The sequence below is a fragment of the Choloepus didactylus genome, chromosome 14 (genome assembly GCF_015220235.1).
Source record: "Choloepus didactylus isolate mChoDid1 chromosome 14, mChoDid1.pri, whole genome shotgun sequence".
In the NCBI taxonomy this organism is placed as follows: domain Eukaryota; kingdom Metazoa; phylum Chordata; class Mammalia; order Pilosa; family Megalonychidae; genus Choloepus; species Choloepus didactylus.
This window is the reverse complement of record NC_051320.1, coordinates 98,810,589-98,835,492: the sequence shown is the minus strand read 5'-3', so window position 1 is coordinate 98,835,492 and position 24,904 is coordinate 98,810,589. Positions and strand designations below refer to the sequence as shown.

The 24,904-nt window shown below is 66.2% G+C and overlaps 1 protein-coding gene across 10 annotated transcripts in view; it reads left to right on the top strand.

The window, feature by feature from the left end:
- PLEC (plectin) overlaps positions 1 to 21,935 on the top strand; it is a 52,248-nt gene extending 30,313 nt beyond the window's left edge. For all 10 annotated transcript variants that reach the window (XM_037802852.1, XM_037802850.1, XM_037802856.1 and 7 more), the window contains 28 exons: positions 62 to 154; positions 1,070 to 1,236; positions 1,815 to 1,930; positions 2,007 to 2,113; positions 2,195 to 2,314; positions 2,390 to 2,485; positions 2,587 to 2,714; positions 2,939 to 3,032; positions 3,591 to 3,745; positions 3,831 to 4,149; positions 4,228 to 4,305; positions 4,394 to 4,555; positions 4,747 to 4,851; positions 4,931 to 5,026; positions 5,283 to 5,408; positions 6,202 to 6,354; positions 6,454 to 6,608; positions 6,683 to 6,809; positions 7,161 to 7,344; positions 7,423 to 7,580; positions 7,727 to 7,905; positions 9,047 to 9,185; positions 9,298 to 9,654; positions 9,730 to 9,813; positions 9,911 to 10,015; positions 10,120 to 10,218; positions 11,114 to 14,494; positions 14,626 to 21,935. In XM_037802852.1, the coding sequence (XP_037658780.1) occupies positions 62 to 154; positions 1,070 to 1,236; positions 1,815 to 1,930; positions 2,007 to 2,113; positions 2,195 to 2,314; positions 2,390 to 2,485; positions 2,587 to 2,714; positions 2,939 to 3,032; positions 3,591 to 3,745; positions 3,831 to 4,149; positions 4,228 to 4,305; positions 4,394 to 4,555; positions 4,747 to 4,851; positions 4,931 to 5,026; positions 5,283 to 5,408; positions 6,202 to 6,354; positions 6,454 to 6,608; positions 6,683 to 6,809; positions 7,161 to 7,344; positions 7,423 to 7,580; positions 7,727 to 7,905; positions 9,047 to 9,185; positions 9,298 to 9,654; positions 9,730 to 9,813; positions 9,911 to 10,015; positions 10,120 to 10,218; positions 11,114 to 14,494; positions 14,626 to 20,826 (13,284 nt within the window). In that variant the 3' untranslated portion in view covers positions 20,827 to 21,935. The remainder of the gene's footprint in view (positions 1 to 61; positions 155 to 1,069; positions 1,237 to 1,814; positions 1,931 to 2,006; positions 2,114 to 2,194; positions 2,315 to 2,389; positions 2,486 to 2,586; positions 2,715 to 2,938; positions 3,033 to 3,590; positions 3,746 to 3,830; positions 4,150 to 4,227; positions 4,306 to 4,393; positions 4,556 to 4,746; positions 4,852 to 4,930; positions 5,027 to 5,282; positions 5,409 to 6,201; positions 6,355 to 6,453; positions 6,609 to 6,682; positions 6,810 to 7,160; positions 7,345 to 7,422; positions 7,581 to 7,726; positions 7,906 to 9,046; positions 9,186 to 9,297; positions 9,655 to 9,729; positions 9,814 to 9,910; positions 10,016 to 10,119; positions 10,219 to 11,113; positions 14,495 to 14,625) is intronic.
- The last annotated feature ends 2,969 nt before the right edge of the window (positions 21,936 to 24,904 follow it).

The following is a 24,904-nucleotide window of genomic DNA, read 5'->3' as shown; positions in this document are numbered from 1 at the left end:
CCCCACCACCCCCACCCCGGCCTGGCCCTGCCGCCACTGAGGGCAGCTCGCTCGCGCGCAGGTGAAGCTGGTGAACATCAGGAATGATGACATCGCCGACGGCAACCCCAAGCTCACGCTGGGCCTCATCTGGACCATCATTCTGCACTTCCAGGTGGGCTGGCTGCCCGCCGACCCCCTGTGCTTCCAGGGCTCCCTGGACAGTGGGCCCCGTGCTGGGCTGGCTGTGTGACCCCAGACGGGGTGTCCCTGGCCTCCTGGCACTCCAGTCCTCCCGCCAGTTGCAGCACTAGCTGCCCAGCAGCCCCGGGGCCTGCAGGCTCAGGCCTCTCCCCACTTCTGCTGCACTCGTGCCCTCTGGCCTGGGTGGGCAGGGCGGGCAGAGCCTCCCCATGGAGGAATGTGCCTGGTGCCGAGGGCGTTCTGGGGAAGCATAGGCTGCACGGCTGACTCACTCGGCGCCGTACAGGAAGCCACACATCTGTGAGCTGGGCGGGCAGGGCCTGGCTGGCACCGCAGCTGAGTCACACAGGCTGGCAGGCCAATAGCAGACAGACAGCTAGGGACCAGGCAGCGGGTGTACAGACGGGCAGATAGGCCAAGCCTGCCTGGGGTCCACGAGTGGGCCCTGGGTGGGCTGCTGGCACCCACCATGCCCAGTCGCCAGAGACCCTGCTCCAGCCCCTGCTTGCAGACTGGGGGCACCATCACCCCTCACCTAGGCCTGGGTTCTCAGGGAGCTACCTGCAGTTGCCATCCCCATACCCCCACTCTCTACCACCACTGCTCCGTGCCAGCCCCAGGGGGCGCAGGGTGGGCTGAGGGGAGCTAGGGCACCCACCAGGTGGGGGCTGGGGACTCTGGGTTTGTGGCCAGGGCTCCCAGCCCGGATGGTCCTGGTGGGTCCCAGTGGCTGCACAATGTGGGGAAGGGGCTAGAGCCCCACTGTGCCTTGACGGTGCTCAGCTGCCCCTGCGCTCGTGCTTGCGGGTGTGGGCGCAGGGTGGGGTCAGGCAGGCAGGCCGCATGGCTGAGCCCCTGCCTCCTGGCCGCCGTGGGGGCCGCACAGATCTCGGACATCCAGGTGAGCGGGCAGTCGGAGGACATGACGGCCAAGGAGAAGCTGCTGCTGTGGTCGCAGCGCATGGTGGAGGGCTACCAGGGCCTGCGCTGCGACAACTTCACCTCCAGCTGGCGCGACGGCCGGCTCTTCAATGCCATCATCCACCGGCACAAGTACGCAGCCCCGGGCGGGAGGCGCGTCGGCCGGGCGACTTCAGACAAGTTGGGGCTGGGCGACGGGGGCAGGAGGGGCATCTGCGCCCACGGGTAGGAGGCCGTGCCAGCAGCCAGCCTCCGGGAGGAGGGTGCGGGGCCCAGCACCCCACCACATGGGTCCTTCTGGAAGCACCAGGGCTTCCTTGAGGGCCAGGGGCCCTGCATGTCTGTGCTGCTTGGAGCCCAGAGGGGCCCGTCGGGCAGGCCGTGGTGGGGCTGTCCCCCCGGGATCCTGAGACCTCAGCTGCCCCCGGGCCCCAAGAGCTGGACAGTGCAGAGGCTGCCTGGGGGCCGAGCCCTCTGGTGCACTCCCTCTTGCCCCTGCATCTGCGCCTGCACTGGGACCCTTGGGTTCCAAAAGCAGGATCCCCATTGTGTAGTGTCTGAGCACGTGTGTGGGGAAGGCAACAGGCTTTTCCAGGGTTGCCTGTGTGGGCAGGACTTAGGGTAACTATGGGGCAGGCAGGGTATTTTCCTGGGTGTGACTCTGTCCCCGCACCTGCCCCCCACATCCCCACGTGCCCCTGTGCCCGCAGGCCCATGCTCATCGACATGAACAAGGTGTACCGGCAGAGCAACCTGGAGAACCTGGACCAGGCCTTCTCCGTGGCAGAGCGGGACCTGGGCGTGACACGGCTCCTCGACCCCGAGGGTGTGTGCGCCACCCCATCCCCTCCCCCTGCCCCTCCCCAGGGCCCCTCTGACCCCTCCGACCTGCTCCCCCACAGACGTGGACGTCCCGCAGCCTGACGAGAAGTCCATCATCACGTATGTCTCGTCCCTGTACGACGCCATGCCCCGTGTGCCTGACGTGCAGGATGGGGTGCAGGCCAATGTGAGTGGTGGGGAGGAGGGCAGCGGGTGGGAGCAGGGCAGCCCCGGCCCCTGACCCCTGACCCTGGCGGCACCCCCGCAGGAGCTGCAGCTGCGCTGGCAGGAGTATCGTGAGCTGCTGCTGCTGCTGCTGCAGTGGATCCGGCACCACACGGCTGCCTTTGAGGAGCGCAAGTTCCCGTCCAGCTTTGAGGAGATTGAGGTGGGCCGCCCCGCCTGGCAGGGCCCTGCGCCCACCCGGGGGTCTGGGCTGGCTGCTGACACCCTCGTCCTCCAGGTCCTGTGGTGCCAGTTCCTGAAGTTTAAGGAGACGGAGCTCCCAGCCAAGGAGGCCGACAAGAACCGGGCCAAGGGCATCTACCAGTCCCTGGAGGTGAGACCTGCTGGAGGCCCGGAGGCCTGTGTCCGGGGGGCTGGGCCTGGCCTGCCTGCCGAGCCTCTGGGAGTGGGGCTGAACTGGGCCCCTGCCCACAGGGTGCGGTGCAAGCCGGCCAGCTCAAGGTGCCCCCTGGCTACCACCCGCTGGACGTGGAGAAGGAGTGGGGCAGGCTGCACGTGGGCATCCTGGAGCGGGAAAAGCAGCTCCGGAGCGAGTTTGAGAGGTGAGCAGGCAGTGGGGGGACCGCCCGTGGCGGGAGGGGCCCTGCGGTGGCCGGGGAGCCAGCGAGCGTGACTCACTCCTGAGGGAGGAAGTCCCCCCAGGCCGGGAAAGCCGCCTCGGGCCCAGTGGGCCGCAGACACGGAGCAGTCGAGGCAGCGCTGCGGGCCGGGAGCCTCCGGGGACCCCTCACAGCGCTGCCCTTTGTCTGGGTGCTTTGGGCTGCAGGCTGGAGTGTCTCCAGCGCATCGTGAGCAAACTCCAGATGGAGGCCGGGCTGTGCGAGGAGCAGCTGAACCAGGCCGACGCCCTGCTGCAGTCGGTGAGGGGGCGGAGGGAGGAGGCCGGGTGGGGTGGGCCGGGAGGGGGGGAGGAGGGAGGGGAGGGGGGGGGAGGGGGAGGGGGAGCCGGAAAACCGCAGGCAGCCCTGGCTCCTGGTGGGCAGGGCCTGGGCCTGGGGCTCCTCCCTCGTGGAATGCAGCCAACCCTGCCCGCCTGCTGGGTGCCAAGCTGACTGTTGAGTGCCAGGCCTCACCCAAGGGCTCTGTGTTTGGGCGGGGGGCGTGGTGTGTGTCAGACCCACACTGGTGAGTGCCCTTGGGGCCCCCAGGAGCAGGCTGTGTGGGCCAGAGCTTGTGGAGAGGAAGAGAAGTTTCTCTGAGGACTTGGGGCCCCATCTGGGTCCTGGTGGGATGCCGGCCGAGAACAGGGGTCGGTGATCTGGCGGGAAGTGTGTTAGGAAGGTGTGAGCTTGATGGAGAGGTGGGGTCTGCTGGCTCACCAGCGGGGTTGGTGTGTGAGGGTGGGTTCCTGGGGCCTATGGCCCCCCGTGGTCGGGAAGCGGGGCTGGCAGGGGCTCTGAGTCGCGGTTGCCCTGCAGGACATCCGGCTGCTCGCTGCAGGCAAGGGGCCACAGCGGGCCAGCGAGGTGGAGCGGGACCTGGACAAGGCGGACGGCCTGATCCGACTGCTGTTTAATGACGTGCAGACCCTCAAGGATGGGCGGCACCCCCAGGGCGAGCAGATGTACCGCAGGTGGGCCCTGGCCCGTTCCTGGGCGGCCTTGGGGCGGGCGGCTGGCCCCGCAGACCCCCGCTGACCCCTGGCTGCCCCGCCCCAGGGTGTACCGCCTGCACGAGCGCCTGGTGGCCATCCGCACCGAGTACAACCTCCGGCTGAAGGCGGGTGTGGGCGCCCCCGCGACCCAGGTGACCCAGGTCACGGTGCAGAGTGTGCAGAGGCGACCCGAGCTCGAGGACTCCACCCTGCGCTACCTGCAGGACCTTCTGGCCTGGGTGGAAGAGAACCAGCGGCGAGTGGACGGTGCCGAGTGGGGTGTGGACCAGCCCAGCGTGGAGGCGCAGCTGGGCAGCCACCGCGGCCTGCACCAGTCCATTGAGGAGTTCCGGGCTAAGATTGAGCGGGCACGCGCTGACGAGGTGGGCGGGCACCCGCGGGCAGCGGGGCAGTGGGTGGGGCCGCAGCCACCCCGGGCCTCATTCTCGTGGTCTCCCCAGGGCCAGCTGTCCCCACCCACCCGGAGCGCCTACCGCGACTGCCTGGGCAGGCTGGACCTGCAGTACGCCAAGCTGCTGGTGAGCGGGCGGGTGGTGGCAGGGGGCAGAGGCAGGGGCTGTGTCCTCAGGACTGCCACCTGCTCACGTGTCCCCTGTCCGCCCACAGAACTCCTCCAAGGCCCGTCTCCGGGCCCTGGAGAGCCTGCACGGCTTCGTGGCAGCTGCCACCAAGGAGCTGATGTGGCTCAACGAGAAGGAGGAGGAGGAGGTCGGCTTCGACTGGAGTGAGCGCAATGCCAACATGGCAGCTAAGAAGGAGAGCTACTCGGTGAGGCGGCAGGCTGGCCTGCTGGAGCCCTCCGTGACCGGCCCACCCCCCCACGACTGCTGGGTGGCTGTCCCCACCCCAATTGGGGGCCCTTGGGTGGTGGTCCGGGGCCTGGGGCTGCGTTTGCTGGGACACTGGCAGGCCTGACCGGGTCCTGACGCCATCCCTGAGACCCTTTGCCTCTGTGTCAGGCCTTGATGCGTGAGCTAGAGCTGAAAGAAAAGAAGGTCAAGGAGATCCAGAACACCGGCGACCGCCTGCTGCGAGACGACCACCCTGCACGGCCCACAGTGGAGGTGGGGCCCGGGGGGCTGGGGCAGGGCGTGTGTCCCATGGTGGGGTGGGGGGTGGGGCTTGATGCGCCCTGTCCTGCAGTCCTTCCAGGCGGCTCTGCAGACCCAGTGGAGCTGGATGTTGCAGCTGTGCTGCTGCATCGAGGCACACCTGAAGGAGAACACCGCCTACTTCCAGGTGAGAGCCGGGGCCTCCCTCGCCTGCCATTTGGTGTCGTTAACCCCCAGACTGCGATGGTCTGCACAGGTGTCACTCAGTGATCCCTCCTGTCTGTCCGTGGGCTCATGGTGGTCTCAGCACCCTCCCCAGCCCTCTCGAGGGATGTTTGTCACTCCGCGCCTCAGTTCCGGCCCTCAGAGCCCCCAGGCAGCCCTGGCTGGGGGCTGGTGCTCCAGCCCCTATGTCCCGATGTGACCCCTTCCTGCTGCCTTAGTTCTTCACAGATGTGCGGGAGGCTGAGGAGCAGCTGCAGAAGCTGCAGGAGACGCTGCGCAGGAAATACACCTGCGACCGCTTGACCACTGTCACGCGCCTTGAAGACCTGCTGCAGGATGCCCAGGTGAGCTGCCTGCCCAGGCCAGGGCTCTGCAGCTTTGGGGGCGGGGGGGGTGGTACAGAGGCCCCAGGTGCTCTCTGGACTCTGTGGACCACGGGCCGTGGCTGGAGCTTGGGGAGGGAGGTTGGCTGCTTCACCTGCTGCCTGGGCCTGTGAGGACGGTGCTCTGGAGGGTTGGGGCCAGGGGGAGGGGCGGGGAGGGGCGGGGAGACATGGCAGGCTGACCAGCCCGGGGCTCCCGGGCCTTCTGGGACATGCTGGGTGGGCAGTAACAGGGGTGAGGGGAGATGAGGCTTCAATGAGGCGCTGCTCGGCTGAGGGCTTCCCTGGGCAGGAGCTGGTGAAAGAGGGGATTTGGGGAGGGTAGCAGGGCCAGGGTGCCCTGTCGGGGTGTGTTAGCCTAGGAGAGGGGCTGTCAGCTCCAGGGTGGGGCTCTTTGGGGGTCTTTGGTAGGGATTTGGCCCCCAAAGGGGACTGCATGGCGGGAGCAGGAGATCTTCTCAGCTGCCTGCTTTTCTGGAACAATCTCTGATGTCAGCAGCGCAGCTGGAGGGGGAGGGATGAGGAGAAAGGGCACTGTGAGAGGCCTGCCCCCGCCTCCTAGCCCCTGCCCTGCCCTGTGCCTGTTCCCTCCCCTCACCTGGCCCTGCCCCTGCTCGCCCTGAGACGCGTCAGGAAGGACCAGCAAACACAGCCGTTCCTGGTCCTGGGGAGCAGGTTCGGGGACCCCACAGCGTCCCCAGCCAGGTCTGTGGTGAGTCTGCCCAGTGGCCCCTGAGCCGCTCTCTCCCTGCAGGATGAAAAGGAGCAGCTGAACGAGTATAAGGGGCACCTCCTGGGCCTGGCCAAGCGGGCCAAGGCCATCGTGCAGCTGAAGCCACGCAACCCGGCCCACGTGGTGCGGGGACATGTGCCCCTGCTGGCCGTGTGTGACTACAAGCAGGTGGAGGTGAGGCCAGGGCGGGGCTGGGCTGGGTCTGGGACAGGGCGGGGGTAGGGCCTGGGGTGGGGGGCAGGGCCTCCCGTAACCCCTCTGGGGCCCCCCCAGGTCACCGTGCACAAAGGCGACGAGCTGCAGCTGGTGGGCGCCGCGCAGCCGTCCCACTGGAAGGTGCTCAGCAGCTCCGGCCAGGAGGCCGCCGTGCCGTCCGTCTGCTTCCTCGTGCCCCCGCCCAACCAGGAGGCACAGGAGGCCCTCACCAGGTGGGTGCCCGGGTCCGGCCGCGGGAGGGTGTGGCAGTGGGGCCACACACTCCCTGACGGTGTCCCACCCCCAGGCTGGAGGCCCAGCACCAGGCCCTGGTGGCACTCTGGCACCAGCTGCACGTGGACATGAAGAGCCTCCTGGCCTGGCAGAGCCTCAGCCGCGACGTGCAGCTCATCCGCTCCTGGTCCCTGGTCACGGTAGGGCCGGGGCGGGGGCGGGGAAGGGGCCGGGGGAGGGACTGGGGACCGCTCTGCCCTGCGCGAGGAGTCTGTCTGCAAGGCTCGGCCCCGCCCACCCCTGCTCGGCCTCCGCCCCACCCCTGCTCGGCCCCGCCCTATCCCTGCTCGGCCCCGCCCCACTCGGCCTCAGCCCCACCCCATGCTCGGACCCGCCCCGCTCCCTGCTCGGCCCCGCCCCACTCCTGCTCTGCCTCAGCCCCACCCCATGCTCGGACCCGCCCCATCCCTGCTCGGACCCGCCCCACCCGGCTCAGCCCCCGCCTCTCCCGCTCCGCCCTCCCTGGCTCAGCGCCCCCTCTCGTCCCCCAGTTCCGCGCGCTGAAGCCGGAGGAGCAGCGCCAAGCCCTGCGCAGCCTGGAGCAGCACTACCAGGCCTTCCTGCGGGACAGTCAGGATGCCGGCGGCTTCGGGCCCGAGGACCGGCTGCAGGCCGAGCGCGAGTACGGCTCCTGCAGCCGCCACTACCAGCAGCTGCTGCAGAGCCTGGAGCAGGGTACGGGCAGCAGGGCCGGCGGGCAGGGGGGGGCAGGGTGCGGTGTGGGCAGCCGTGTGACCTGGCCGGGTCCTCCAGGTGAGCAGGAGGAGTCCCGCTGCCAGCGCTGCATCTCGGAGCTGAGGGACATCCGACTGCAGCTGGAGGCCTGCGAGAGCCGCACCGTGCACCGCCTGCGGCTGCCGCTGGACAAGGAGCCGGCGCGGGAGTGTGCCCAGCGCATCGCAGAGCAGCAGGCAGGCACACGCCCCACCCCTCCCATCCCCATCTCCCGCCCCCCCCCCCCCCCCCCCCCCCCCGTCTCCTCCTATCTTCCCCTGCTCGCCATCCCAGCTCCCAAGGCCCTGTTGATCAGTGTCTCCCCATCCTCGTCTCTCCCCAGAAGGCGCAGGCGGAGGTGGAAGGGCTGGGCAAGGGGGTTGCCCGGCTCTCTGCTGAAGCCAAGAAGGTCCTCGCCCTGCCTGAGCCCTCGCCTGCCGTCCCCATGCTGCGCTCTGAGCTGGAGCTGACACTGGGCAAGCTGGAGCAAGTCCGCAGCCTGTCCGCCATTTACCTGGAGAAGTGAGTGCACCTGAAGCAGGCTTGGGTGGGGGACCTGCCCAGGGGGCTCTGGCGCCACGGAGGGACCCAGCTGCGGGACGGCCGAGTGGTCTGCCTGGGGGGCTGCACGGAGGTGGTCAGAGGGTTTGGGTCCTGCACATGTTCTGATGACATGGGTGCAGGGTGTGGGGCGTTCAGGGGACACCTTGGCGGGTGGCTGTCCAGTCCAGAGCTGGGAGGCAGGTCAGGGCCAGCGTTGTAGGTGGTACTTAAAGTCTGGGGTAGAAGAGTGTGGAGCCTTGGGTCTCCCCACAGTGGAGAAGTCAGGAGGGGAGTGGTCCAGAGCCTGTGGGTTCCGAGGAGGGAGATCCTTGGTGACCTGAGAGAGCAGCTTCTGGGTGAAGGGAGGGGAGACACTTAACAGGACTGGGTGGCAGATGGAGACAGAGAGTGAGGACAGTGGTGGGCCGGGGCCTTCTCTGCCTGTCCTCACACACCCCCCTCCCGGGGTACCCCCAGAAATGCAGAATCTGTGTCCGAGCTCCTCCACGGCTCTACCTCCCACCTCCCCACTTCCCAGCCACAGGGGCCTGTTCTGTTCCTCCTTTCATTTGTTTTTGGGAGGTTAACTCAGAGATACAGAAAAGACCACCTTCGTGTGGCTCGGAGATCACTTAAAGGCCTATCGAGCAGCCCCGTCCCCATCCCTCCTGCCTCTGGTCCACTTCTCAGAGGCGGCTGTTGGTGAGCGTTTCTGACGTGAAGCTTCACGGTCTCTCACTGTATCGTAAACAAACAGAACTTTGGTTCCATTTTTCCTCTCATGGTTATGAACACGCCTTACATGCCTTACCCGGTGTCCGTTCCTACATCCCCTTGCCCAGCCTTGCTCCTGGAAGGCTGAGGGCGGGTGCCCAGGTGCCACAGACCTGCTGGGGGCCCGTCCTGCCTTGGGGCTTTTGGGCCTGCTGCCCTCCCACCGGGCACGTCAGGCTGTAGCTGATGCGTCCCCGTGTCCGACAGGCCCTCTCCCCCAAGGCATCTGTTCTCCCCAAAGCATGTACCCCAGGGGCCACTGAGGCTGTGGTCCCACATGGAGGGTTTCTGCAGTCCTGAGCCCACCCAGCCCCCAGCCCCAGCTCTGAGCCCCCTCTGCCCCCAGGCTCAAGACCATCAGCCTGGTGATCCGGAGCACACAGGGTGCCGAGGAGGTGCTCCGGGCCCACGAGGAGCAGCTCAAGGAGGCACAGGCCGTGCCCGCCACCCTCCCGGAGCTTGAGGCCACCAAGGCTGCACTGAAGGTACCACGGCCGCTCCTGGGCACTGGCCCTGCGCCTCGCCAGAGGGTCCAGGGGCCGGGGGTGCTGGTGGGGCCACGTGGGCTGACAGCCTCTGCCTCTCCACCCCCCACAGAAACTGCGGGCCCAGGCCGAGGCACAGCAGCCTGTGTTCGACGCCCTGCAGGACGAGCTGCGGGCGGCCCAGGAGGTGGGGGCGCGGCTGCAGCAGCAGCACGGCGAGCGGGACATCGAGGTGGAGCGCTGGCGGGAGCGCGTGGCCCAGCTGCTGGAGCGCTGGCAGGCCGTGCTGGCCCAGACGGACGTGCGGCAGCGTGAGCTTGAGCAGCTGGGCCGCCAGCTGCGCTATTACCGCGAGAGCGCAGACCCGCTGGGCGCCTGGTTGCAGGACGCCAGGCAGCGGCAGGAGCAGGTGCAGGCCATGCCGCTGGCTGACAGTCGGGCCGTGCGGGAGCAGCTGCGGCAGGAGAAGGTGGGCTGGGCCCAAGGATGCATGGGGGCTGGGCGGGTGCACCCCGCGGCCACGCTGACGACACCCCACCCCTAGGCGCTGCTGGAGGAGATCGAGCGCCACGGCGAGAAGGTGGAGGAGTGCCAGAGGTTTGCCAAACAGTACATCAATGCCATCAAGGTGAGGCCTGTGCAGGGCCCTGCTGCCTCGCTGAGGCCTGGGTGGGGCGTGGGCCGCGGGAGGTGGAGCTGCGGCCGACCCCACTGTGTCCCCACAGGATTATGAGCTCCAGCTGGTCACCTACAAGGCACAGCTCGAGCCGGTGGCCTCGCCGGCCAAGAAGGCCAAGGTCCAGTCTGGGTCGGAGAGCGTCATCCAGGAGGTGAGGCTGGCGGGTGGGGTGGGCCCAGTCTGCCAGAGCGGGGCTGGGGGCCGCCATCGGGGCCACAGCTCTGCACAGGCTCACCCTGCACCCCCGACCCCTAGTACGTGGACTTGCGCACACGCTACAGCGAGCTGACCACGCTCACGAGCCAGTACATCAAGTTCATCAGCGAGACCCTGCGGCGCATGGAGGAGGAGGAGGTACGGGGGCCGGGCGAGAGGGTGGGTGAGGCTGCCCTGTCCCAGATGCGGCCCCGGAAGCCTGTCTCAGATCCCGTGGATCAGCACCACCCGCCCAGCCCGGCTGCCTCCATGCCCTCCTCCCCACAGCACAGGCCCCGCCCCCACCCAGGCATCCCCTTCCCCCACAGCGCCCCCCACCCAGTGGTCCCACCTGGTTGTCTGCGCGCTTCCTCTCTCTGGGGACTTGGCGATGGTCTCTCGGCTCCTTGCTTTGGGAGGAGTGGGGGGTGCTCGGTCATGGGGATTGGGAAGGTGCGGCCAGTCCCGTGCCCCTTCCCGCTCCCTGCACCCCCCACCCTGCGCGCCCTGTGTGTGGCCTGCCGCCTCTCTCCACGGGCACCTCCTCCGACTGGCTCGGGTCTGCACTGCTGTCCCCAGGCTGGCTGGCTGCCCCGCCCCACCCTTCCTGCCCTGCCCTGTGGGCTGCTGGGAGAAGCCTCAGGTCAGGCAGGGGCCTTTGGCGGGCACTGGGCCCACAGGCATCCACTGGTGCCCCGGAGGGCTGTGCAGTGAATACAGCTCGTGGGCCCTGCAAACCTGCTGCTTTGCTCTCTCTCTTTCTCCCTGTCTGTCTGTCTGTCTCCGTCGCCCGTCTGCGGGAAGAGGGGAGGACGCCTGGGTCTCCTTCCCCAGGCTGGTGAGCACGGTGGGGGGCCAGGCTGTGCTCGTCGCCCGAGTGCCCTGGTGGGTGCACGCTGTCCCTGCGGCCGGGCTGTGACCTGTCTCTCCCCGTCCCCTCCCCGCACGGTGCTGCACTAAGTGACCTGTGGTGGTGCCATGGCCGGCGAGCGCCCGCGGCCTGCCCCGCTCACTGGTCTCTCTGGTTCTCTTCCTCTCTCTGCCGCGGCCGCAGAGGCTGGCTGAGCAGCAGCGGGCAGAGGAGCGGGAGCGCCTGGCCGAGGTGGAGGCCGCACTGGAGAAGCAGCGGCAGCTGGCCGAGGCCCACGCCCAGGCAAAGGCGCAGGCGGAGCGGGAGGCTCAGGAGCTGCAGCAGCGCATGCAGGAAGAGGTGGTGCGGCGGGAGGAGGCAGCGGTGGACGCGCAGCAGCAGAAGCGCAGTATCCAGGAGGAGCTGCAGCACCTGCGGCAGAGCTCAGAGGCCGAGATCCAGGCCAAGGCACAGCAGGCGGAAGCGGCCGAGCGCAGCCGGCTGCGCATCGAGGAGGAGATCCGTGTGGTGCGCCTGCAGCTGGAGGCGACTGAGCGCCAGCGCAGCGGGGCCGAGGGCGAGCTGCATGCGCTGCGCACACGAGCGGAAGAAGCCGAGGCCCAGAAGCGGCAGGCGCAGGAGGAGGCAGAGCGGCTTCGGCGGCAGGTGCAGGACGAGAGCCAGCGCAAGCGGCAGGCGGAGGCAGAGCTGGCCCTGCGTGTGCAGGCGGAGGCGGAAGCCGCCCGTGAGAAGCAGCGGGCCCTGCAGGCACTGGAAGAGCTGCGGCTGCAGGCCGAGGAGGCAGAGCGGCGGCTGCGGCAGGCCGAGGCAGAGCGGGCCCGCCAGGTGCAGGTGGCCCTCGAGACCGCCCAGCGCAGTGCCGAGGCAGAGCTGCAGAGCAAGCGCGCCTCCTTTGCAGAGAAGACGGCGCAGCTGGAACGCACGCTGCAGGAGGAGCACGTGACTGTGGCGCAGCTGCGGGAGGAGGCCGAGCGGCGGGCGCAGCAGCAGGCCGAGGCAGAACAGGCCCGTGAGGAGGCTGAGCGAGAGCTGGAGCGCTGGCAGCTCAAGGCCAACGAGGCGCTGAGGCTGCGGCTGCAGGCCGAGGAGGTGGCACAGCAGAAGAACCTGGCGCAGGCGGAGGCCGAGAAGCAGAAGGAAGCTGCAGAGCGCGAGGCGCGGCGGCGCGGCAAGGCAGAGGAGCAGGCCGTGCGGCAGCGCGAGCTGGCTGAGCAGGAGCTGGAGAAGCAGCGGCAGCTGGCCGAGGGTACCGCGCAGCAGCGCCTCGTGGCCGAGCAGGAGCTGATCCGGCTACGGGCCGAGACGGAGCAGGGAGAACAACAGCGACAGCTGCTGGAGGAGGAGCTCTCTCGGTTGCAGCAGGAAGCGGCCGCCGCTGCCCAAAAGCGCCAGGAACTCGAGGCCGAGCTGGCCAAGGTGCGGGCAGAGATGGAGGTGCTGCTGGCCAGCAAGGCGCGGGCCGAGGAGGAGTCTCGCTCCACCAACGAGAAGTCCAAGCAGAGGCTGGAGGCAGAGGCCGGCCGGTTCCGCGAGCTGGCGGAGGAGGCCGCCCGCCTGCGCGCCCTGGCTGAGGAGGCCAAGCGGCAGCGGCAGCTAGCCGAGGAGGACGCGGCACAGCAGCGGGCGGAGGCGGAGCGGGTGCTGGCCGAGAAGCTAGCCGCCATCAGCGAGGCCTCGCGGCTGAAGACGGAGGCAGAGATTGCGCTCAAGGAGAAGGAGGCAGAGAACGAGCGGCTGCGGCGGCTGGCGGAGGACGAGGCCTTCCAGCGGCGGCGGCTGGAGGAGCAGGCCGCCCAGCACAAGGCCGACATCGAGGAGCGCCTGGCGCAGCTGCGCAAGGCGTCGGAGGCCGAGATGGACCGGCAGAAGGGGCTGGTGGAGGACACGCTGCGGCAGCGGCGGCAGGTGGAGGAGGAGATCCTCGCGCTCAAGGTGAGCTTCGAGAAGGCGGCCGCGGGCAAGGCAGAGCTGGAGCTGGAGCTGAGCCGCATCCGCAGCAATGCTGAGGACACCCTGCGCAGCAAGGAGCAGGCGGAGCTGGAGGCACAGCGACAGCGGCAGCTGGCGGCCGAGGAGGAGCAGCGGCGCCGGGAGGCCGAGGAGCGTGTGCAGAAGAGCTTGGCGGCCGAGGAGGAGGCGGCCCGGCAGCGGAAGGCTGCACTTGAGGAGGTTGCGCGGCTGAAATCCAAGGTGGAGGAGGCACGGCGCCTGCGGGAACGGGCCGAGCAGGAGTCGGCCCGGCAGCTGCAGGTGGCCCAGGAGGCTGCCCAGAAGCGGCTGCATGCAGAGGAGAAGGCGCATGCGTTTGCAGTGCAGCAGAAGGAGCAGGAGCTGCAGCAGACCTTGCAGCAGGAGCAGAGCATGCTGGAGCGGCTGCGAGGCGAGGCGGAGGCGGCACGGCGGTCGGCCGATGAGGCGGAGGCGGCGCGGGAGCGGGCCGAACAGCAGGCAGCGCAGTCGCGGCAGCAGGTGGAGGCGGCGGAGCGGCTGAAGCAGGCGGCCGAGGAGCAGGCCCAGGCCCAGGCGCAGGCCCAGGCCGCCGCCGAGAAGCTGCGCAAGGACGCTGAGCAGGAGGCGGCGCGGCGGGCGCAGGCGGAGCAGGCAGCGCTGCGGCAGAAGCAGGCGGCCGACGCAGAGATGGAGAAGCACAAGAAGTTCGCAGAACAGACGCTGCGGCAGAAGGCTCAGGTGGAGCAAGAGCTGACGGCACTACGGCTGCAGCTGGAGGAGACGGACCACCAGAAAGGCATCCTGGATGAGGAGCTGCAGCGGCTGAAGGCGGAGGTGACGGAGGCCACGCGCCAGCGCAGCCAGGTGGAGGAGGAGCTCTTCTCCTTGCGGGTGCAGATGGAAGAGCTGGGCAAGCTCAAGGCGCGCATCGAGGCGGAGAACCGCACGCTCATCCTGCGGGACAAGGACAACACACAGCGCTTCCTGCAGGAGGAGGCCGAGAAGATGAAGCAGGTGGCCGAGGAGGCGGCGCGGCTGAGCATAGCAGCCCAGGAGGCGGCGCGGCTGCGGCAGTTGGCCGAGGAGGACCTGGCGCAGCAGCGGGGCCTGGCGGAGAAGATGCTCAAGGAGAAGATGCAGGCCGTTCAGGAGGCCACGCGGCTCAAGGCCGAGGCCGAGCTGCTGCAGCAGCAGAAGGAGCTCGCTCAGGAGCAGGCCCGGCGGCTGCAGGAGGACAAGGAGCAGATGGCGCAGCAGCTGGCGCAGGAGACACAGGGCTTCCAGCGGACCCTGGAGACTGAGCGGCAGCGGCAGCTGGAGATGAGCGCCGAGGCCGAGCGGCTCAAGCTGCGCGTGGCCGAGATGAGCCGGGCCCAGGCCCGTGCCGAGGAGGATGCACAGCGCTTCCGGAAGCAGGCCGAGGAGATCAGCGAGAAGCTGCACCTCACCGAGCTGGCCACGCAGGAAAAGGTGACGCTGGTGCAGACGCTCGAGGTGCAGCGGCAGCAGAGTGACCAGGATGCCGGGCGCCTGCGGGAGGCCATCGCTGAGCTAGAGCGGGAGAAAGAGAAGCTGAAGCAGGAGGCCAAGCTGCTGCAGCTCAAGTCTGAGGAGGTACCGGCCCTCTCTCCACACGCAGGCGGGTGGCTGGGCCCGGGTGGGGGTCTGCTTCCGGGGTGGGCAGGGGTGCCCGGGGCCCTGCTGGGCGCTGACCTTCCTCCCCCACATCGCCCATCCCCCGCCAGATGCAGACGGTGCAGCAGGAGCAGCTGCTGCAGGAGACGCAGGCGCTGCAGCAGAGCTTCCTCTCCGAGAAGGACAGCCTGCTGCAGCGAGAACGCTTCATCGAGCAGGAGAAGGCCAAGCTGGAACAGCTCTTCCAGGACGAGGTGGCCAAGGCGCAGAAGCTGCGTGAGGAGCAGCAGCGGCAGCAGCAGCAGATGGAGCAGGAAAAGCAGCAGCTGGTGGCCAGCATGGAGGAGGCGCGGCGGCGGCAGTGTGAGGCCGAGGAGGGCGTGAGGCGCAAGCAGGAGGAGCTGCAGTGCCTGCAACAGCAGCGGAAGCAGCAGGAGGAGCTGCTGGCCGAGGAGAACCGGCGGCTGCGGGAGCGGCTGCAGCGGCTGGAGGAGGAGCACCGTGCCACGCTGGCTCACACAGAGGAGGTCGTTGCCGCCACCAAGGCCTTGCCCAACGGCCGGGATGCACCTGATGGCCCAGCCGCAGAGGCAGAGCCCCAGCATGCTTTCGACGGCCTGCGACGGAAGGTACCGGCCCAGCAGCTGCAGGAGGCAGGCATCCTGAGCGCAGAGGAGCTGCAGCGGCTGGAGCAGGGCCGCACCACGGTGGCTGAGCTCGCGCAGCGGGAGGACGTGCGCCACTACCTGCAGGGCCGCAGCGGTGTTGCCGGGCTGCTGCTGAAGCCGGCCAATGAGAAGCTGAGCATCTACAAGGCCCTGCAGAGGCAGCTGCTGAGCCCCGGCACTGCACTCATCCTGCTCGAGGCCCAGGCAGCCTCGGGTTTCCTGCTGGACCCTGTGCACAACCGGCGGCTGACCGTCAACGAGGCCGTGAAGGAGGGCCTCGTGGGGCCCGAGATGCACCACAAGCTGCTGGCGGCTGAGCGCGCGGTCACCGGTTACAAGGACCCCTACACCGGGGAGCAGATCTCCCTCTTCCAGGCCATGAAGAAGGGCCTGATCGTCAGGGAGCACGGCGTGCGCCTGCTGGAGGCCCAGATCGCCACGGGCGGCGTCATCGACCCGGTGCACAGCCACCGCCTGCCCGTGGAGGTGGCCTACCAGCGCGGCTACTTCGACGAGGACATGAACCGCGTCCTGTCCGACCCCGGTGACGACACCAAGGGCTTTTTCGACCCCAACACGCACGAGAACCTCACCTACCTGCAGCTGCTGGAGAAATGCGTCACCGACCCCGACACGGGCCTGCGCCTCCTGCCACTGACGGACAAGGCTGCCAGGGGTGGTGAGCTGGTCTACACCGACTCGGAGGCCCGCGACGTGTTCGAGAAGGCCACCGTGTCTGCGCCGTTCGGGAGGTTCCAGGGCCGGACGGTGACCATCTGGGAGATCATCAACTCCGAGTACTTCACGGCCGAGCAGCGGCGCGACCTCCTGCGGCAGTTCCGCACGGGCAAGATCACGGTGGAGAAGATCATCAAGATCGTCATCACCGTGGTCGAGGAGCACGAGCAGAAGGGCCGGCTCTGCTTTGAGGGCCTGCGCGCCCTGGTGCCTGCCGCCGAGCTGCGCGACAGCGGGGTCATCAACCCCGACCTCTTCCAGCAGCTGCAGCGGGGCGAGCGCTCTGTGCAGGAAGTGGCCGAGGTGGATGCCGTGCGTCAGGCCCTGCGGGGGACCGGCGTCATCGCGGGCATGTGGCTGGAGGAGGCGGGCCAGAAGCTTAGCGTCTATGAGGCCCTGAGGCGAGACCTGCTGACGCCTGAGACGGCCCTGGCCCTGCTGGAGGCGCAGGCGGGCACCGGGCACATCATCGACCCCTCCACCAGCGCCCGGCTGACCGTGGATGAGGCCGTCAAGGCCAGCCTGGTGGGGCCCGAGCTGCACGAGAAGCTGCTGTCGGCCGAGAAGGCCGTCACGGGCTACAGGGACCCCTACTCGGGGCAGAGCGTCTCCCTGTTCCAGGCGCTAAAGAAGGGCCTCCTCCCCCGGGAGCAGGGCCTGCGCTTGCTGGACGCCCAGCTCTCCACGGGTGGCATCGTGGACCCCAGTAAGAGCCACCGCGTGCCCCTGGACGTGGCCTACGCCCGGGGCTACCTGGACGAGGAGACGAGCAGGGCGCTGTTTGCCCCCGCGGATGACGCCAAGACCTACTGTGACCCCATCACGTGGGAGCCGGCCACGTACCACCAGCTCCAGCAGCGGTGCCGGCCCGACCCACTGACGGGCCTGAGCCTGCTCCCGCTCTCGGAGGCGGCCGCCCGGGCCCGGCGGGAGGAGCTCTACTCCGACCTGCAGGCCCGTGAGGCTTTCGAGAAGGCCACCGTCGAGGTTCCCGGCGGCAGCTTCCAGGGCCGGACGGTGACCGTCTGGGAGCTCATCAGCTCCGAGTACTTCTCGGAGGAGCAGCGGCAGGAGCTGCTGCGGCAGTTTCGCACAGGCCGGGTCACGGTGGAGAAGGTCATCAAGATCCTGCTCACCATCGTGGAGGAGGTGGAGACCCGGCGGCAGCAGCAGCTCTCCTTCAGCGGCCTGCGGGCCCCGGTCCCAGCCCGTGAGCTCCTGGATGCCGGGGTCCTCAGCCAGGCCCAGTTTGAGCAGCTCACGGATGGCGAGACGTCGGTCAAGGAGCTCTCGGAGGTGGACTCCGTGAGGACACTGCTGCAGGGTAGCGGCTGCGTTGCCGGCATCTTCCTGGTGGACTCCAAGGAAAAAGTGACTATCTACGAGGCCATGAAGCGTGGGCTGCTCAGGCCAAGCACAGCCACGCTCCTGCTCGAGGCCCAGGCAGCCACTGGCTTCCTGGTGGACCCCGTGCGCAACCAGCGCCTGTATGTCCACGAGGCCGTCAAGGCGGGTGTTGTGGGGCCTGAGCTGCACGAGAAGCTGCTGGCAGCCGAGAAGGCCGTCACCGGCTACACCGACCCCTACACCGGGGGGCAGATCTCCCTCTTCCAGGCCATGAAGAAGGGCCTGATCGTCAGGGAGCACGGCGTGCGCCTGCTGGAGGCCCAGATCGCCACGGGCGGCGTCATCGACCCGGTGCACAGCCACCGCCTGCCCGTGGAGGTGGCCTACCAGCGCGGCTACTTCGACGAGGACATGAACCGCGTCCTGTCCGACCCCGGCGACGACACCAAGGGCTTCTTCGACCCCAACACGCACGAGAACCTCACCTACCTGCAGCTGCTGGAGCGCTGCGTCACCGACCCCGACACGGGCCTGCGCCTCCTGCCGCTGAGGGCGGCCGAGAAGCCCGAGATGGTGGAGACCACGCACGTGTACACGGAGGAGGAGACCCGCAGGGCCTTCGAGGAGACGCAGATCAACATCCCCGGCGGCAGTCCCGGCGGCGCCATGTCCCTGTGGGAGGTGATGCAGTCGGACCTGATCCCCGAGGAGCAGCGGGCCCGGCTGATGGAGGACTTCCGGGCCGGCCGCGTCACCAAGGAGCGCATGATCATCATCATCATCGAGATCATCGAGAAGACGGAGATCATCCGCCAGCAGAACCTGGCATCCTACGACTACGTGCGCCGCCGCCTGACGGCCGAGGAGCTCTATGCAGCCCGCATCATCTCCCTGGAGACCTACAACCTGCTCCGGGAGGGCACCCGGACGCTCCGTGACGTGCTGGAGGCCGAGTCCGCCTGGCGCTACCTGTATGGCACGGGCTGTGTGGCCGGCCTCTACCTGCCCAGTGCCCGGCAGACCCTGACCGTCTACCAGGCGCTCAAGAAGGGGCTGGTCAGCGCCGAGGTGGCCCGGCTGCTGCTGGAGGCGCAGGCGGCCACGGGCTTCCTGGTGGACCCCATGAAGAACGAGCGGCTGACCGTGGACGAGGCTGTGCGCAAGGGCCTTGTGGGCCCCGAGCTGCACGATCGGCTGCTGTCGGCCGAGCGCGCCGTCACCGGCTACCGCGACCCCTACACCGAGCAGACCATCTCGCTTTTCCAGGCCATGAGGAAGGACCTGATTCCTGCAGAGGAGGCCCTGCGGCTGCTGGACGCCCAGCTGGCCACGGGTGGCATCATCGACCCGCACCTGGGCTTCCACCTGCCGCTGGACGTGGCCTACCAGCGCGGCTACCTCAACAGGGACACGCACGAGCAGCTCTCGGAGCCCAGCGCCGTCCGCAGCTACGTGGACCCCTCCACGGACGAGCGCCTCAGCTACACGCAGCTGCTGAAGCGGTGCCACCGCGACGGGCCCCGGGCCCCGTTCCTCCTGCCGCTCGCTGACTCCCGCAGGCTGACCTTCCGCGGTCTGCGCAAGCAGATCACCATGGAGGAGCTCGTGCGCTCGCGGGTGCTGGACGAGGCCACGGCGCTGCAGCTGCGGGAGGGCCTGACCTCTGTCGAGGAGGTCACCAAGAACCTGCAGAAGTTCCTCGAGGGCACCAGCTGCATCGCCGGCGTCATCGTTGACGCCACCAAGGAGCGGCTGTCGGTGTACCAGGCCATGAAGAAGGGCATCATCCGTCCCGGCACGGCCTTCGAGCTCCTGGAGGCGCAGGCGGCCACCGGCTACGTCATCGACCCCATCAAGGGGCTCAAGCTGACGGTGGAGGAGGCCGTGCGCATGGGCATCGTGGGCCCCGAGTTCAAGGACAAGCTGCTGGCGGCCGAGCGCGCGGTCACTGGCTACAAGGACCCCTACACCGGGAAGCTCATCTCCCTCTTCCAGGCCATGAAGAAGGGCCTGATCCTGAAGGACCACGGCATCCGCCTGCTGGAGGCCCAGATCGCCACGGGCGGCGTCATCGACCCCGAGGAGAGCCACCGCCTGCCTGTGGAGGTGGCCTACCAGCGCGGCCTCTTCGACGAGGACATGAACGAGATCCTGGTCGACCCCTCGGACGACACCAAGGGCTTCTTCGACCCCAACACGGAGGAGAACCTCACCTACCTGCAGCTGATGGAGCGCTGCGTCACCGACCCCCAGACAGGGCTGTGCCTCCTGCCGCTGAAGGAGAAGAAGCGGGAGCGGAAGACGTCCTCCAAGTCCTCGGTGCGCAAGCGCCGCGTGGTCATCGTGGACCCCGAGACGGGCAAGGAGATGTCGGTGTACGAGGCCTACCGCAAGGGGCTCATCGACCACCAGACGTACCTGGAGCTGTCCGAGCAGGAGTGCGAGTGGGAGGAGATCACCACCTCCTCCTCGGACGGCGTGGTCAAGTCCATGATCATCGACCGGCGCTCGGGCCGCCAGTACGACATCGACGAGGCCATCGCCAAGAGCCTCATCGACCGCTCGGCGCTCGACCAGTACCGCGCCGGCACGCTCTCCATCGCCGAGTTCGCCGACATGCTCTCGGGCAATGCTAGTGGCTTCCGCTCCCGGTCCTCCTCGGTGGGCTCCTCATCCTCCTACCCCGTCAGCCCCGCGGCCGCCAGGACCCAGCTGTCCTCTTGGTCCGACCCCACGGAGGAGACAGGCCCGGTGGCCGGCATCCTCGACACGGAGACGCTGGAGAAGGTGTCCGTCACCGAGGCCATGCACCGCGGCCTGGTGGACAACATCACGGGGCAGCGGCTGCTGGAGGCGCAGGCCTGCACGGGCGGCATCATCGACCCCGGCACCGGCCAGCGCTACTCCGTGGCCGACGCCGTCACCAAGGGCCTGGTGGACAAGATCATGGTGGACCGCATCAATCTGGCCCAGAAGGCCTTCTGCGGCTTCGAGGACCCGCGCACCAAGACCAAGATGTCGGCCGCACAGGCGCTGAAGAAGGGCTGGCTGTACTACGAGGCCGGGCAGCGCTTCCTGGAGGTGCAGTACCTGACGGGCGGGCTGGTGGAGCCCGACGCGCCAGGCCGCGTGCCCCTCGAGGAGGCCCTGCAGCGGGGCACCGTGGACGCGCGCACCGCCCAGAAGCTGCGCGACGTCAGTGCCTACTCCAAGTACCTCACCTGCCCCAAGACCAAGCTCAAGATCTCCTACAAGGACGCGCTGGACCGCAGCATGGTGGAGGAGGACTCGGGGCTGCGGCTGCTGGAGGCCGCCGCCCAGTCCAGCAAGGGCTACTACAGCCCCTACAGCGTGAGCGGCTCCGGCTCGGCCACCGGCTCGCGTACCGGCTCGCGCACGGGCTCCCGGGCTGGCTCACGGCGCGGCAGCTTCGACGCCACAGGCTCCGGCTTCTCCATGACCTTCTCCTCCTCCTCCTACTCCTCCTCGGGCTACGGCCGCCGCTACGCCTCGGGGCCCTCGGCCTCCCTGGGCGGCTCTGAGCCCGCGGTGGCCTGAGCCCCGCGCCCACCCCGCCCCGCTCTGCATGCAGCTCCTCTCCAGGCGCGGAGGTCTTTCTCTGGTGTTTGAAGGTGTCTTCCTCCAAAGCAGTGCCTAAACCTTAGCCCAAAGCCCAGACTAATCCGTTAACAGGTTCCTGCCATTCAGACAGTCTGTGTCTCGGGGACACCTGCCCCTGCCGGGTGCCCCCACGCCTCTACCTGCCACTCACCGCAGCCAGGTGCCTTGGAGGGTCCGGAGCCAGGCCCCCAGCCCCCCTCCCGCTTCCCCAGGGCGGGCTCAGTCTCAGGCCCACCCCACTGGAGCCCTGGCCCCCAGCCCCCTCCCTAGCAGGCCCTCAGCCCTCCTGGGGCTTTGACCGCCCCCAGGCCCGGTGTTTTCTCCTCGGTGTGTTTGTGGGGCTGACCTGCTAGCTCTGCGGCCTTGCTGGGGAGGGGGCGGGAGGGAGGGTCCACTTTCCCAGCCTGCCCAGGGAAGCGGCCACCGGGCCCAGGACAGCTCCTGCAGCTGGTCTGAGCTGTGGGTTCCGTTCTCAGCTCTGCTTTGTGGCTTGTACCCCCCACACCCCCGACTCACACGCCCAAGATCCCGGGCCTCTGGCCTCAGCCCCCCTAGAAGTGCCTTCTGTGTTCTTTCCTTGTACCCCAGGCCCGAGGCCCCCGACCCGGGTGGGAGACGGATGTCCCTGGTGACGGGCTCGTTTCCGGCTCAGCCCTCAGGAGCGGGGCTGGACCAGGGCCCGGCTGGGCGTGGCTGGAGGTCCTGCAGGGCTGCCCAGCCCCCTCCGTCCTACAGATGGGGGCTCTAGCTGCCGCCTCTCCCAGAGAGCTTCGGCCCCTTTGTTCAGCTGAGGGGCACCAGCTGGGCGGTCGACTGGCGCGGGTGCTTCCACCTGTGGCCCCAGGCCCGCCTGCCCGCCCGGCCCCCAGCCCCGGCAGCTCCCACCCGTCTCCACCCTCTGGCTGAGCTTTGCATGTTCCACTAACCCAGGCAGGCGGCAGGCGGAGGGGCCAGGCTGCCGGTGCGTACGTGAGGGCAGAACACTAACCTGACCATGGGCGGGGGCCCTGCGGCGCCCGCCCCCCAATAAAGCAATTCCAACCTTCCCTGAGTCGTACCTCGTCTTTTGCCCTGGGCTCAGGTGTGGGTGGCACTGCAGCCCGAGGCCTGTGGCTCAGCAGTGGGCCACTGCAGCCTGGCAGGGACAGAGGAGCAGCACCGCCAGGAAGACGCCAGCCCGAGACACTGCCAGCCGGCCAGCAGGAGGGCAGCACGGCGAGGAGGGCAGCTAGCAGTCCTGCACCGCGGCCAGGCTGGAGGGACGCACCCTAACCCTGTCAGTCCCAGCACTCACCTGGCACCTGCTCAGCTTCTCAGGCTGGGCCTGTGGTTGGCACTAATAGGCTCGTGTTTTTCCCCATGAGATGGGGTCTTTTATACCCCATATCAGTCACTGGATGTGTCCCCCAACCCTCCGTGGTAGAGAAGGGGAGTGTCGGCTCCTGGGGTAGGTTGGCTCCTGCCAGTCGGGGGCATCCTTCAGAGAAGGACACGGCGTGAGCTTGCAGCCACCCCCAGTAGCAGGGACTGATGCACAAAGCAGCCCCCTCCTGCCCCTGTCAGAGCTCCTCGCTTCTCACATTCGGTCCTTTCCACCCAGACGCAGCTGCCTCAGGACTCCAGTTGGGGGGTAAGGGGACAAACCATAGCCCACTGCTGCCACTGGCCCTGAGGCGTGGCAGTCATCTCCACTCCTTGGGGAGGGGACTCATCCTGGAGAGCCTGGTCCTGGTCACACGGCCCTTGCCAGGTTGTTTGCTGTCCTTGCCCATTTCAGGTTGAAACCGGGCGATGCCCCAGTGGATTGTGTGGGGCAGACACCCTTCCCTGCCCCACTGGGCAACAGCAACTCAACCTCACAATGACCGGGGTCGCCCCTGCCGGGACTCGCCTGGGCTTGCTGGTCTCCTGAAACGAGCCCACCATGGCCAGGTGGCAGCTGTAGCTGTAAGTTGAGTGGGGCCCAGCTGGAGAGGTGTTCCCTCTGGGACCAGGACCTCTAATTCAGTTTGGGGTGGCAGAGAAAGGAAGTGTAGGGCCTCCAAGGTGAGCAGGGCTGCTCCTCCTTCCTCCCCTTGGTTCCCAGTCCCGGGAGTCACACCTGTTAGAGACACAGCACATATAATAGCCATTGGCTTGATGTAAAGAGATCCCATCTGTGCCACTTTGAATGTATTGTGTCCCCCCCAAAACACAATTATCTTTGATGCAGTCTTGTGTGCGCAGACGTATCAGTGTTGATTAGATTGTAATTCTTTGAGTGTTTCCATGGAGATGAGACCCACCCAACTGTGGGTGATGACTCTGATCAGATAATTTCCATGGAGGTGTGACCCCACCTATTCAGTGTGAGATTTGATTAGTTCACTGGAGCACTATATAAGCTCAGACAGGAGTGAGCTTGCTACAGCGAAGAGGAATGCTTTGAAGAACACAGATGCTGAGAGAGGAGCTTCAGCTTACAGAGACATTTTGGAGATGGCCTTTGAAAGCTGACTCTTGCTCAGGAGAAGCTAAGAGAGGACAAATACCCCAAGTGCAACTGCGAGTGACATTTTGAAGAGGAGCTGCAGCCTAGAGAGGAATGTCCTGGGAGAAAGCCATTTTGAAACCAGAACTCCGGAGCAGACGCCAGCCACGTGCCTTCCCAGTTAACAGGTTTTCCGGACACCATTGGCCATCCTCCAGTGAAGGTACCTGATTGTTGATGTGTTACCTTGGACACTTTATGGTCTTAAGACTATAAATATGTAACCAAATAAATCCCCTTTATAAAACCCAATCCATTTCTAGTGTTTTGCATCCCGGCAGCGTTGGCAAACCAGAACCCCATCCTAAAGGACAATGCCACAATCCTGCAGAGCATTGTCTTCAAGACAGTGTCAGCAGCATTTTTAGAGGCTCTTTCAACATGGAAATGAAAACACAACATGCCAAAACTTACAGAATGCAAGGAAAGCAGTGCTAATAAGGAAACTTTTGACTATAAATGCCTGCATTAAAAAAGAAGGTCTCAAATTAATAACCGTTGTTACACCTATAGGAACTAGAAAACCAAGGGCAAACTGAACTCACAATTAGAAGAAGGAAAGAAACAATAAAGATAAGAGCCGAGATGAATGAAATAGAGAATAGAAAAACAGCAGAGTCAATGAAACTAAAAGTTGGTTCTTCAAAAAGATCAGAATAGTGGACAAATCTTCGGCTAGACTGACGAAAAAAGAGAACACAAAAGTCAGGAATGAAACTGGGGACATTACTAATGAACTTTTAAAAATAAAAAGAATTATAAAAGAGTACTATGATCAATTGTATGACAACAAATTCAACAACCTAGATGAAATAAATTCCAAGAAACATACAGATTACCTAAACTGTCTCAAGAGGGAATAGAAAAATCTCAACAGGCCTAAGACAAGTAGGTTATTCTATCAGCGGTCAAAAATCACACAACAAGGAAAAATGCAGGACTGGATGCCTTCACTGCTGGATTATACTAAATGTTTAAAGAAGAATTAATACTAGTCCTTCTGAAACTCTTCCAAAAAATAGAAGAGGAAGGATTACTTCCTAACCCATTCTATGAAGCCAACATTACTTGATACCAAAGCCATACAAAGATAGCACAAGAAAAGGAAAATATAGACCAGTATCCCTTGTTAATATTGATGCAAAAATCCTCAACAAATACTGGTAAATTAAATCCAATAGTGTATGAAGAGGATTTTACATGTTGACCAAATGGGCTTTATTCCAAGGATGCAAGTGTGGTTCAACATAAGAAAACCAATCGATGTAATACACCACATTAATAGAAAGAAGGGAAAACCCGCATAATCATCTCAACTAATGCAGAAAAGGGTTAGATAAAATCCAACATCCTTTCATGAAATAAACCATCAGAAAACTAGGAATAGAAGGGACTTTTCTCAACATGATAAAGGCCATTTATTAAAAACCCACAGAAAACATTACACTCAATGGTGAAAGACTGAAAGTTTCCCCCCTACGACCA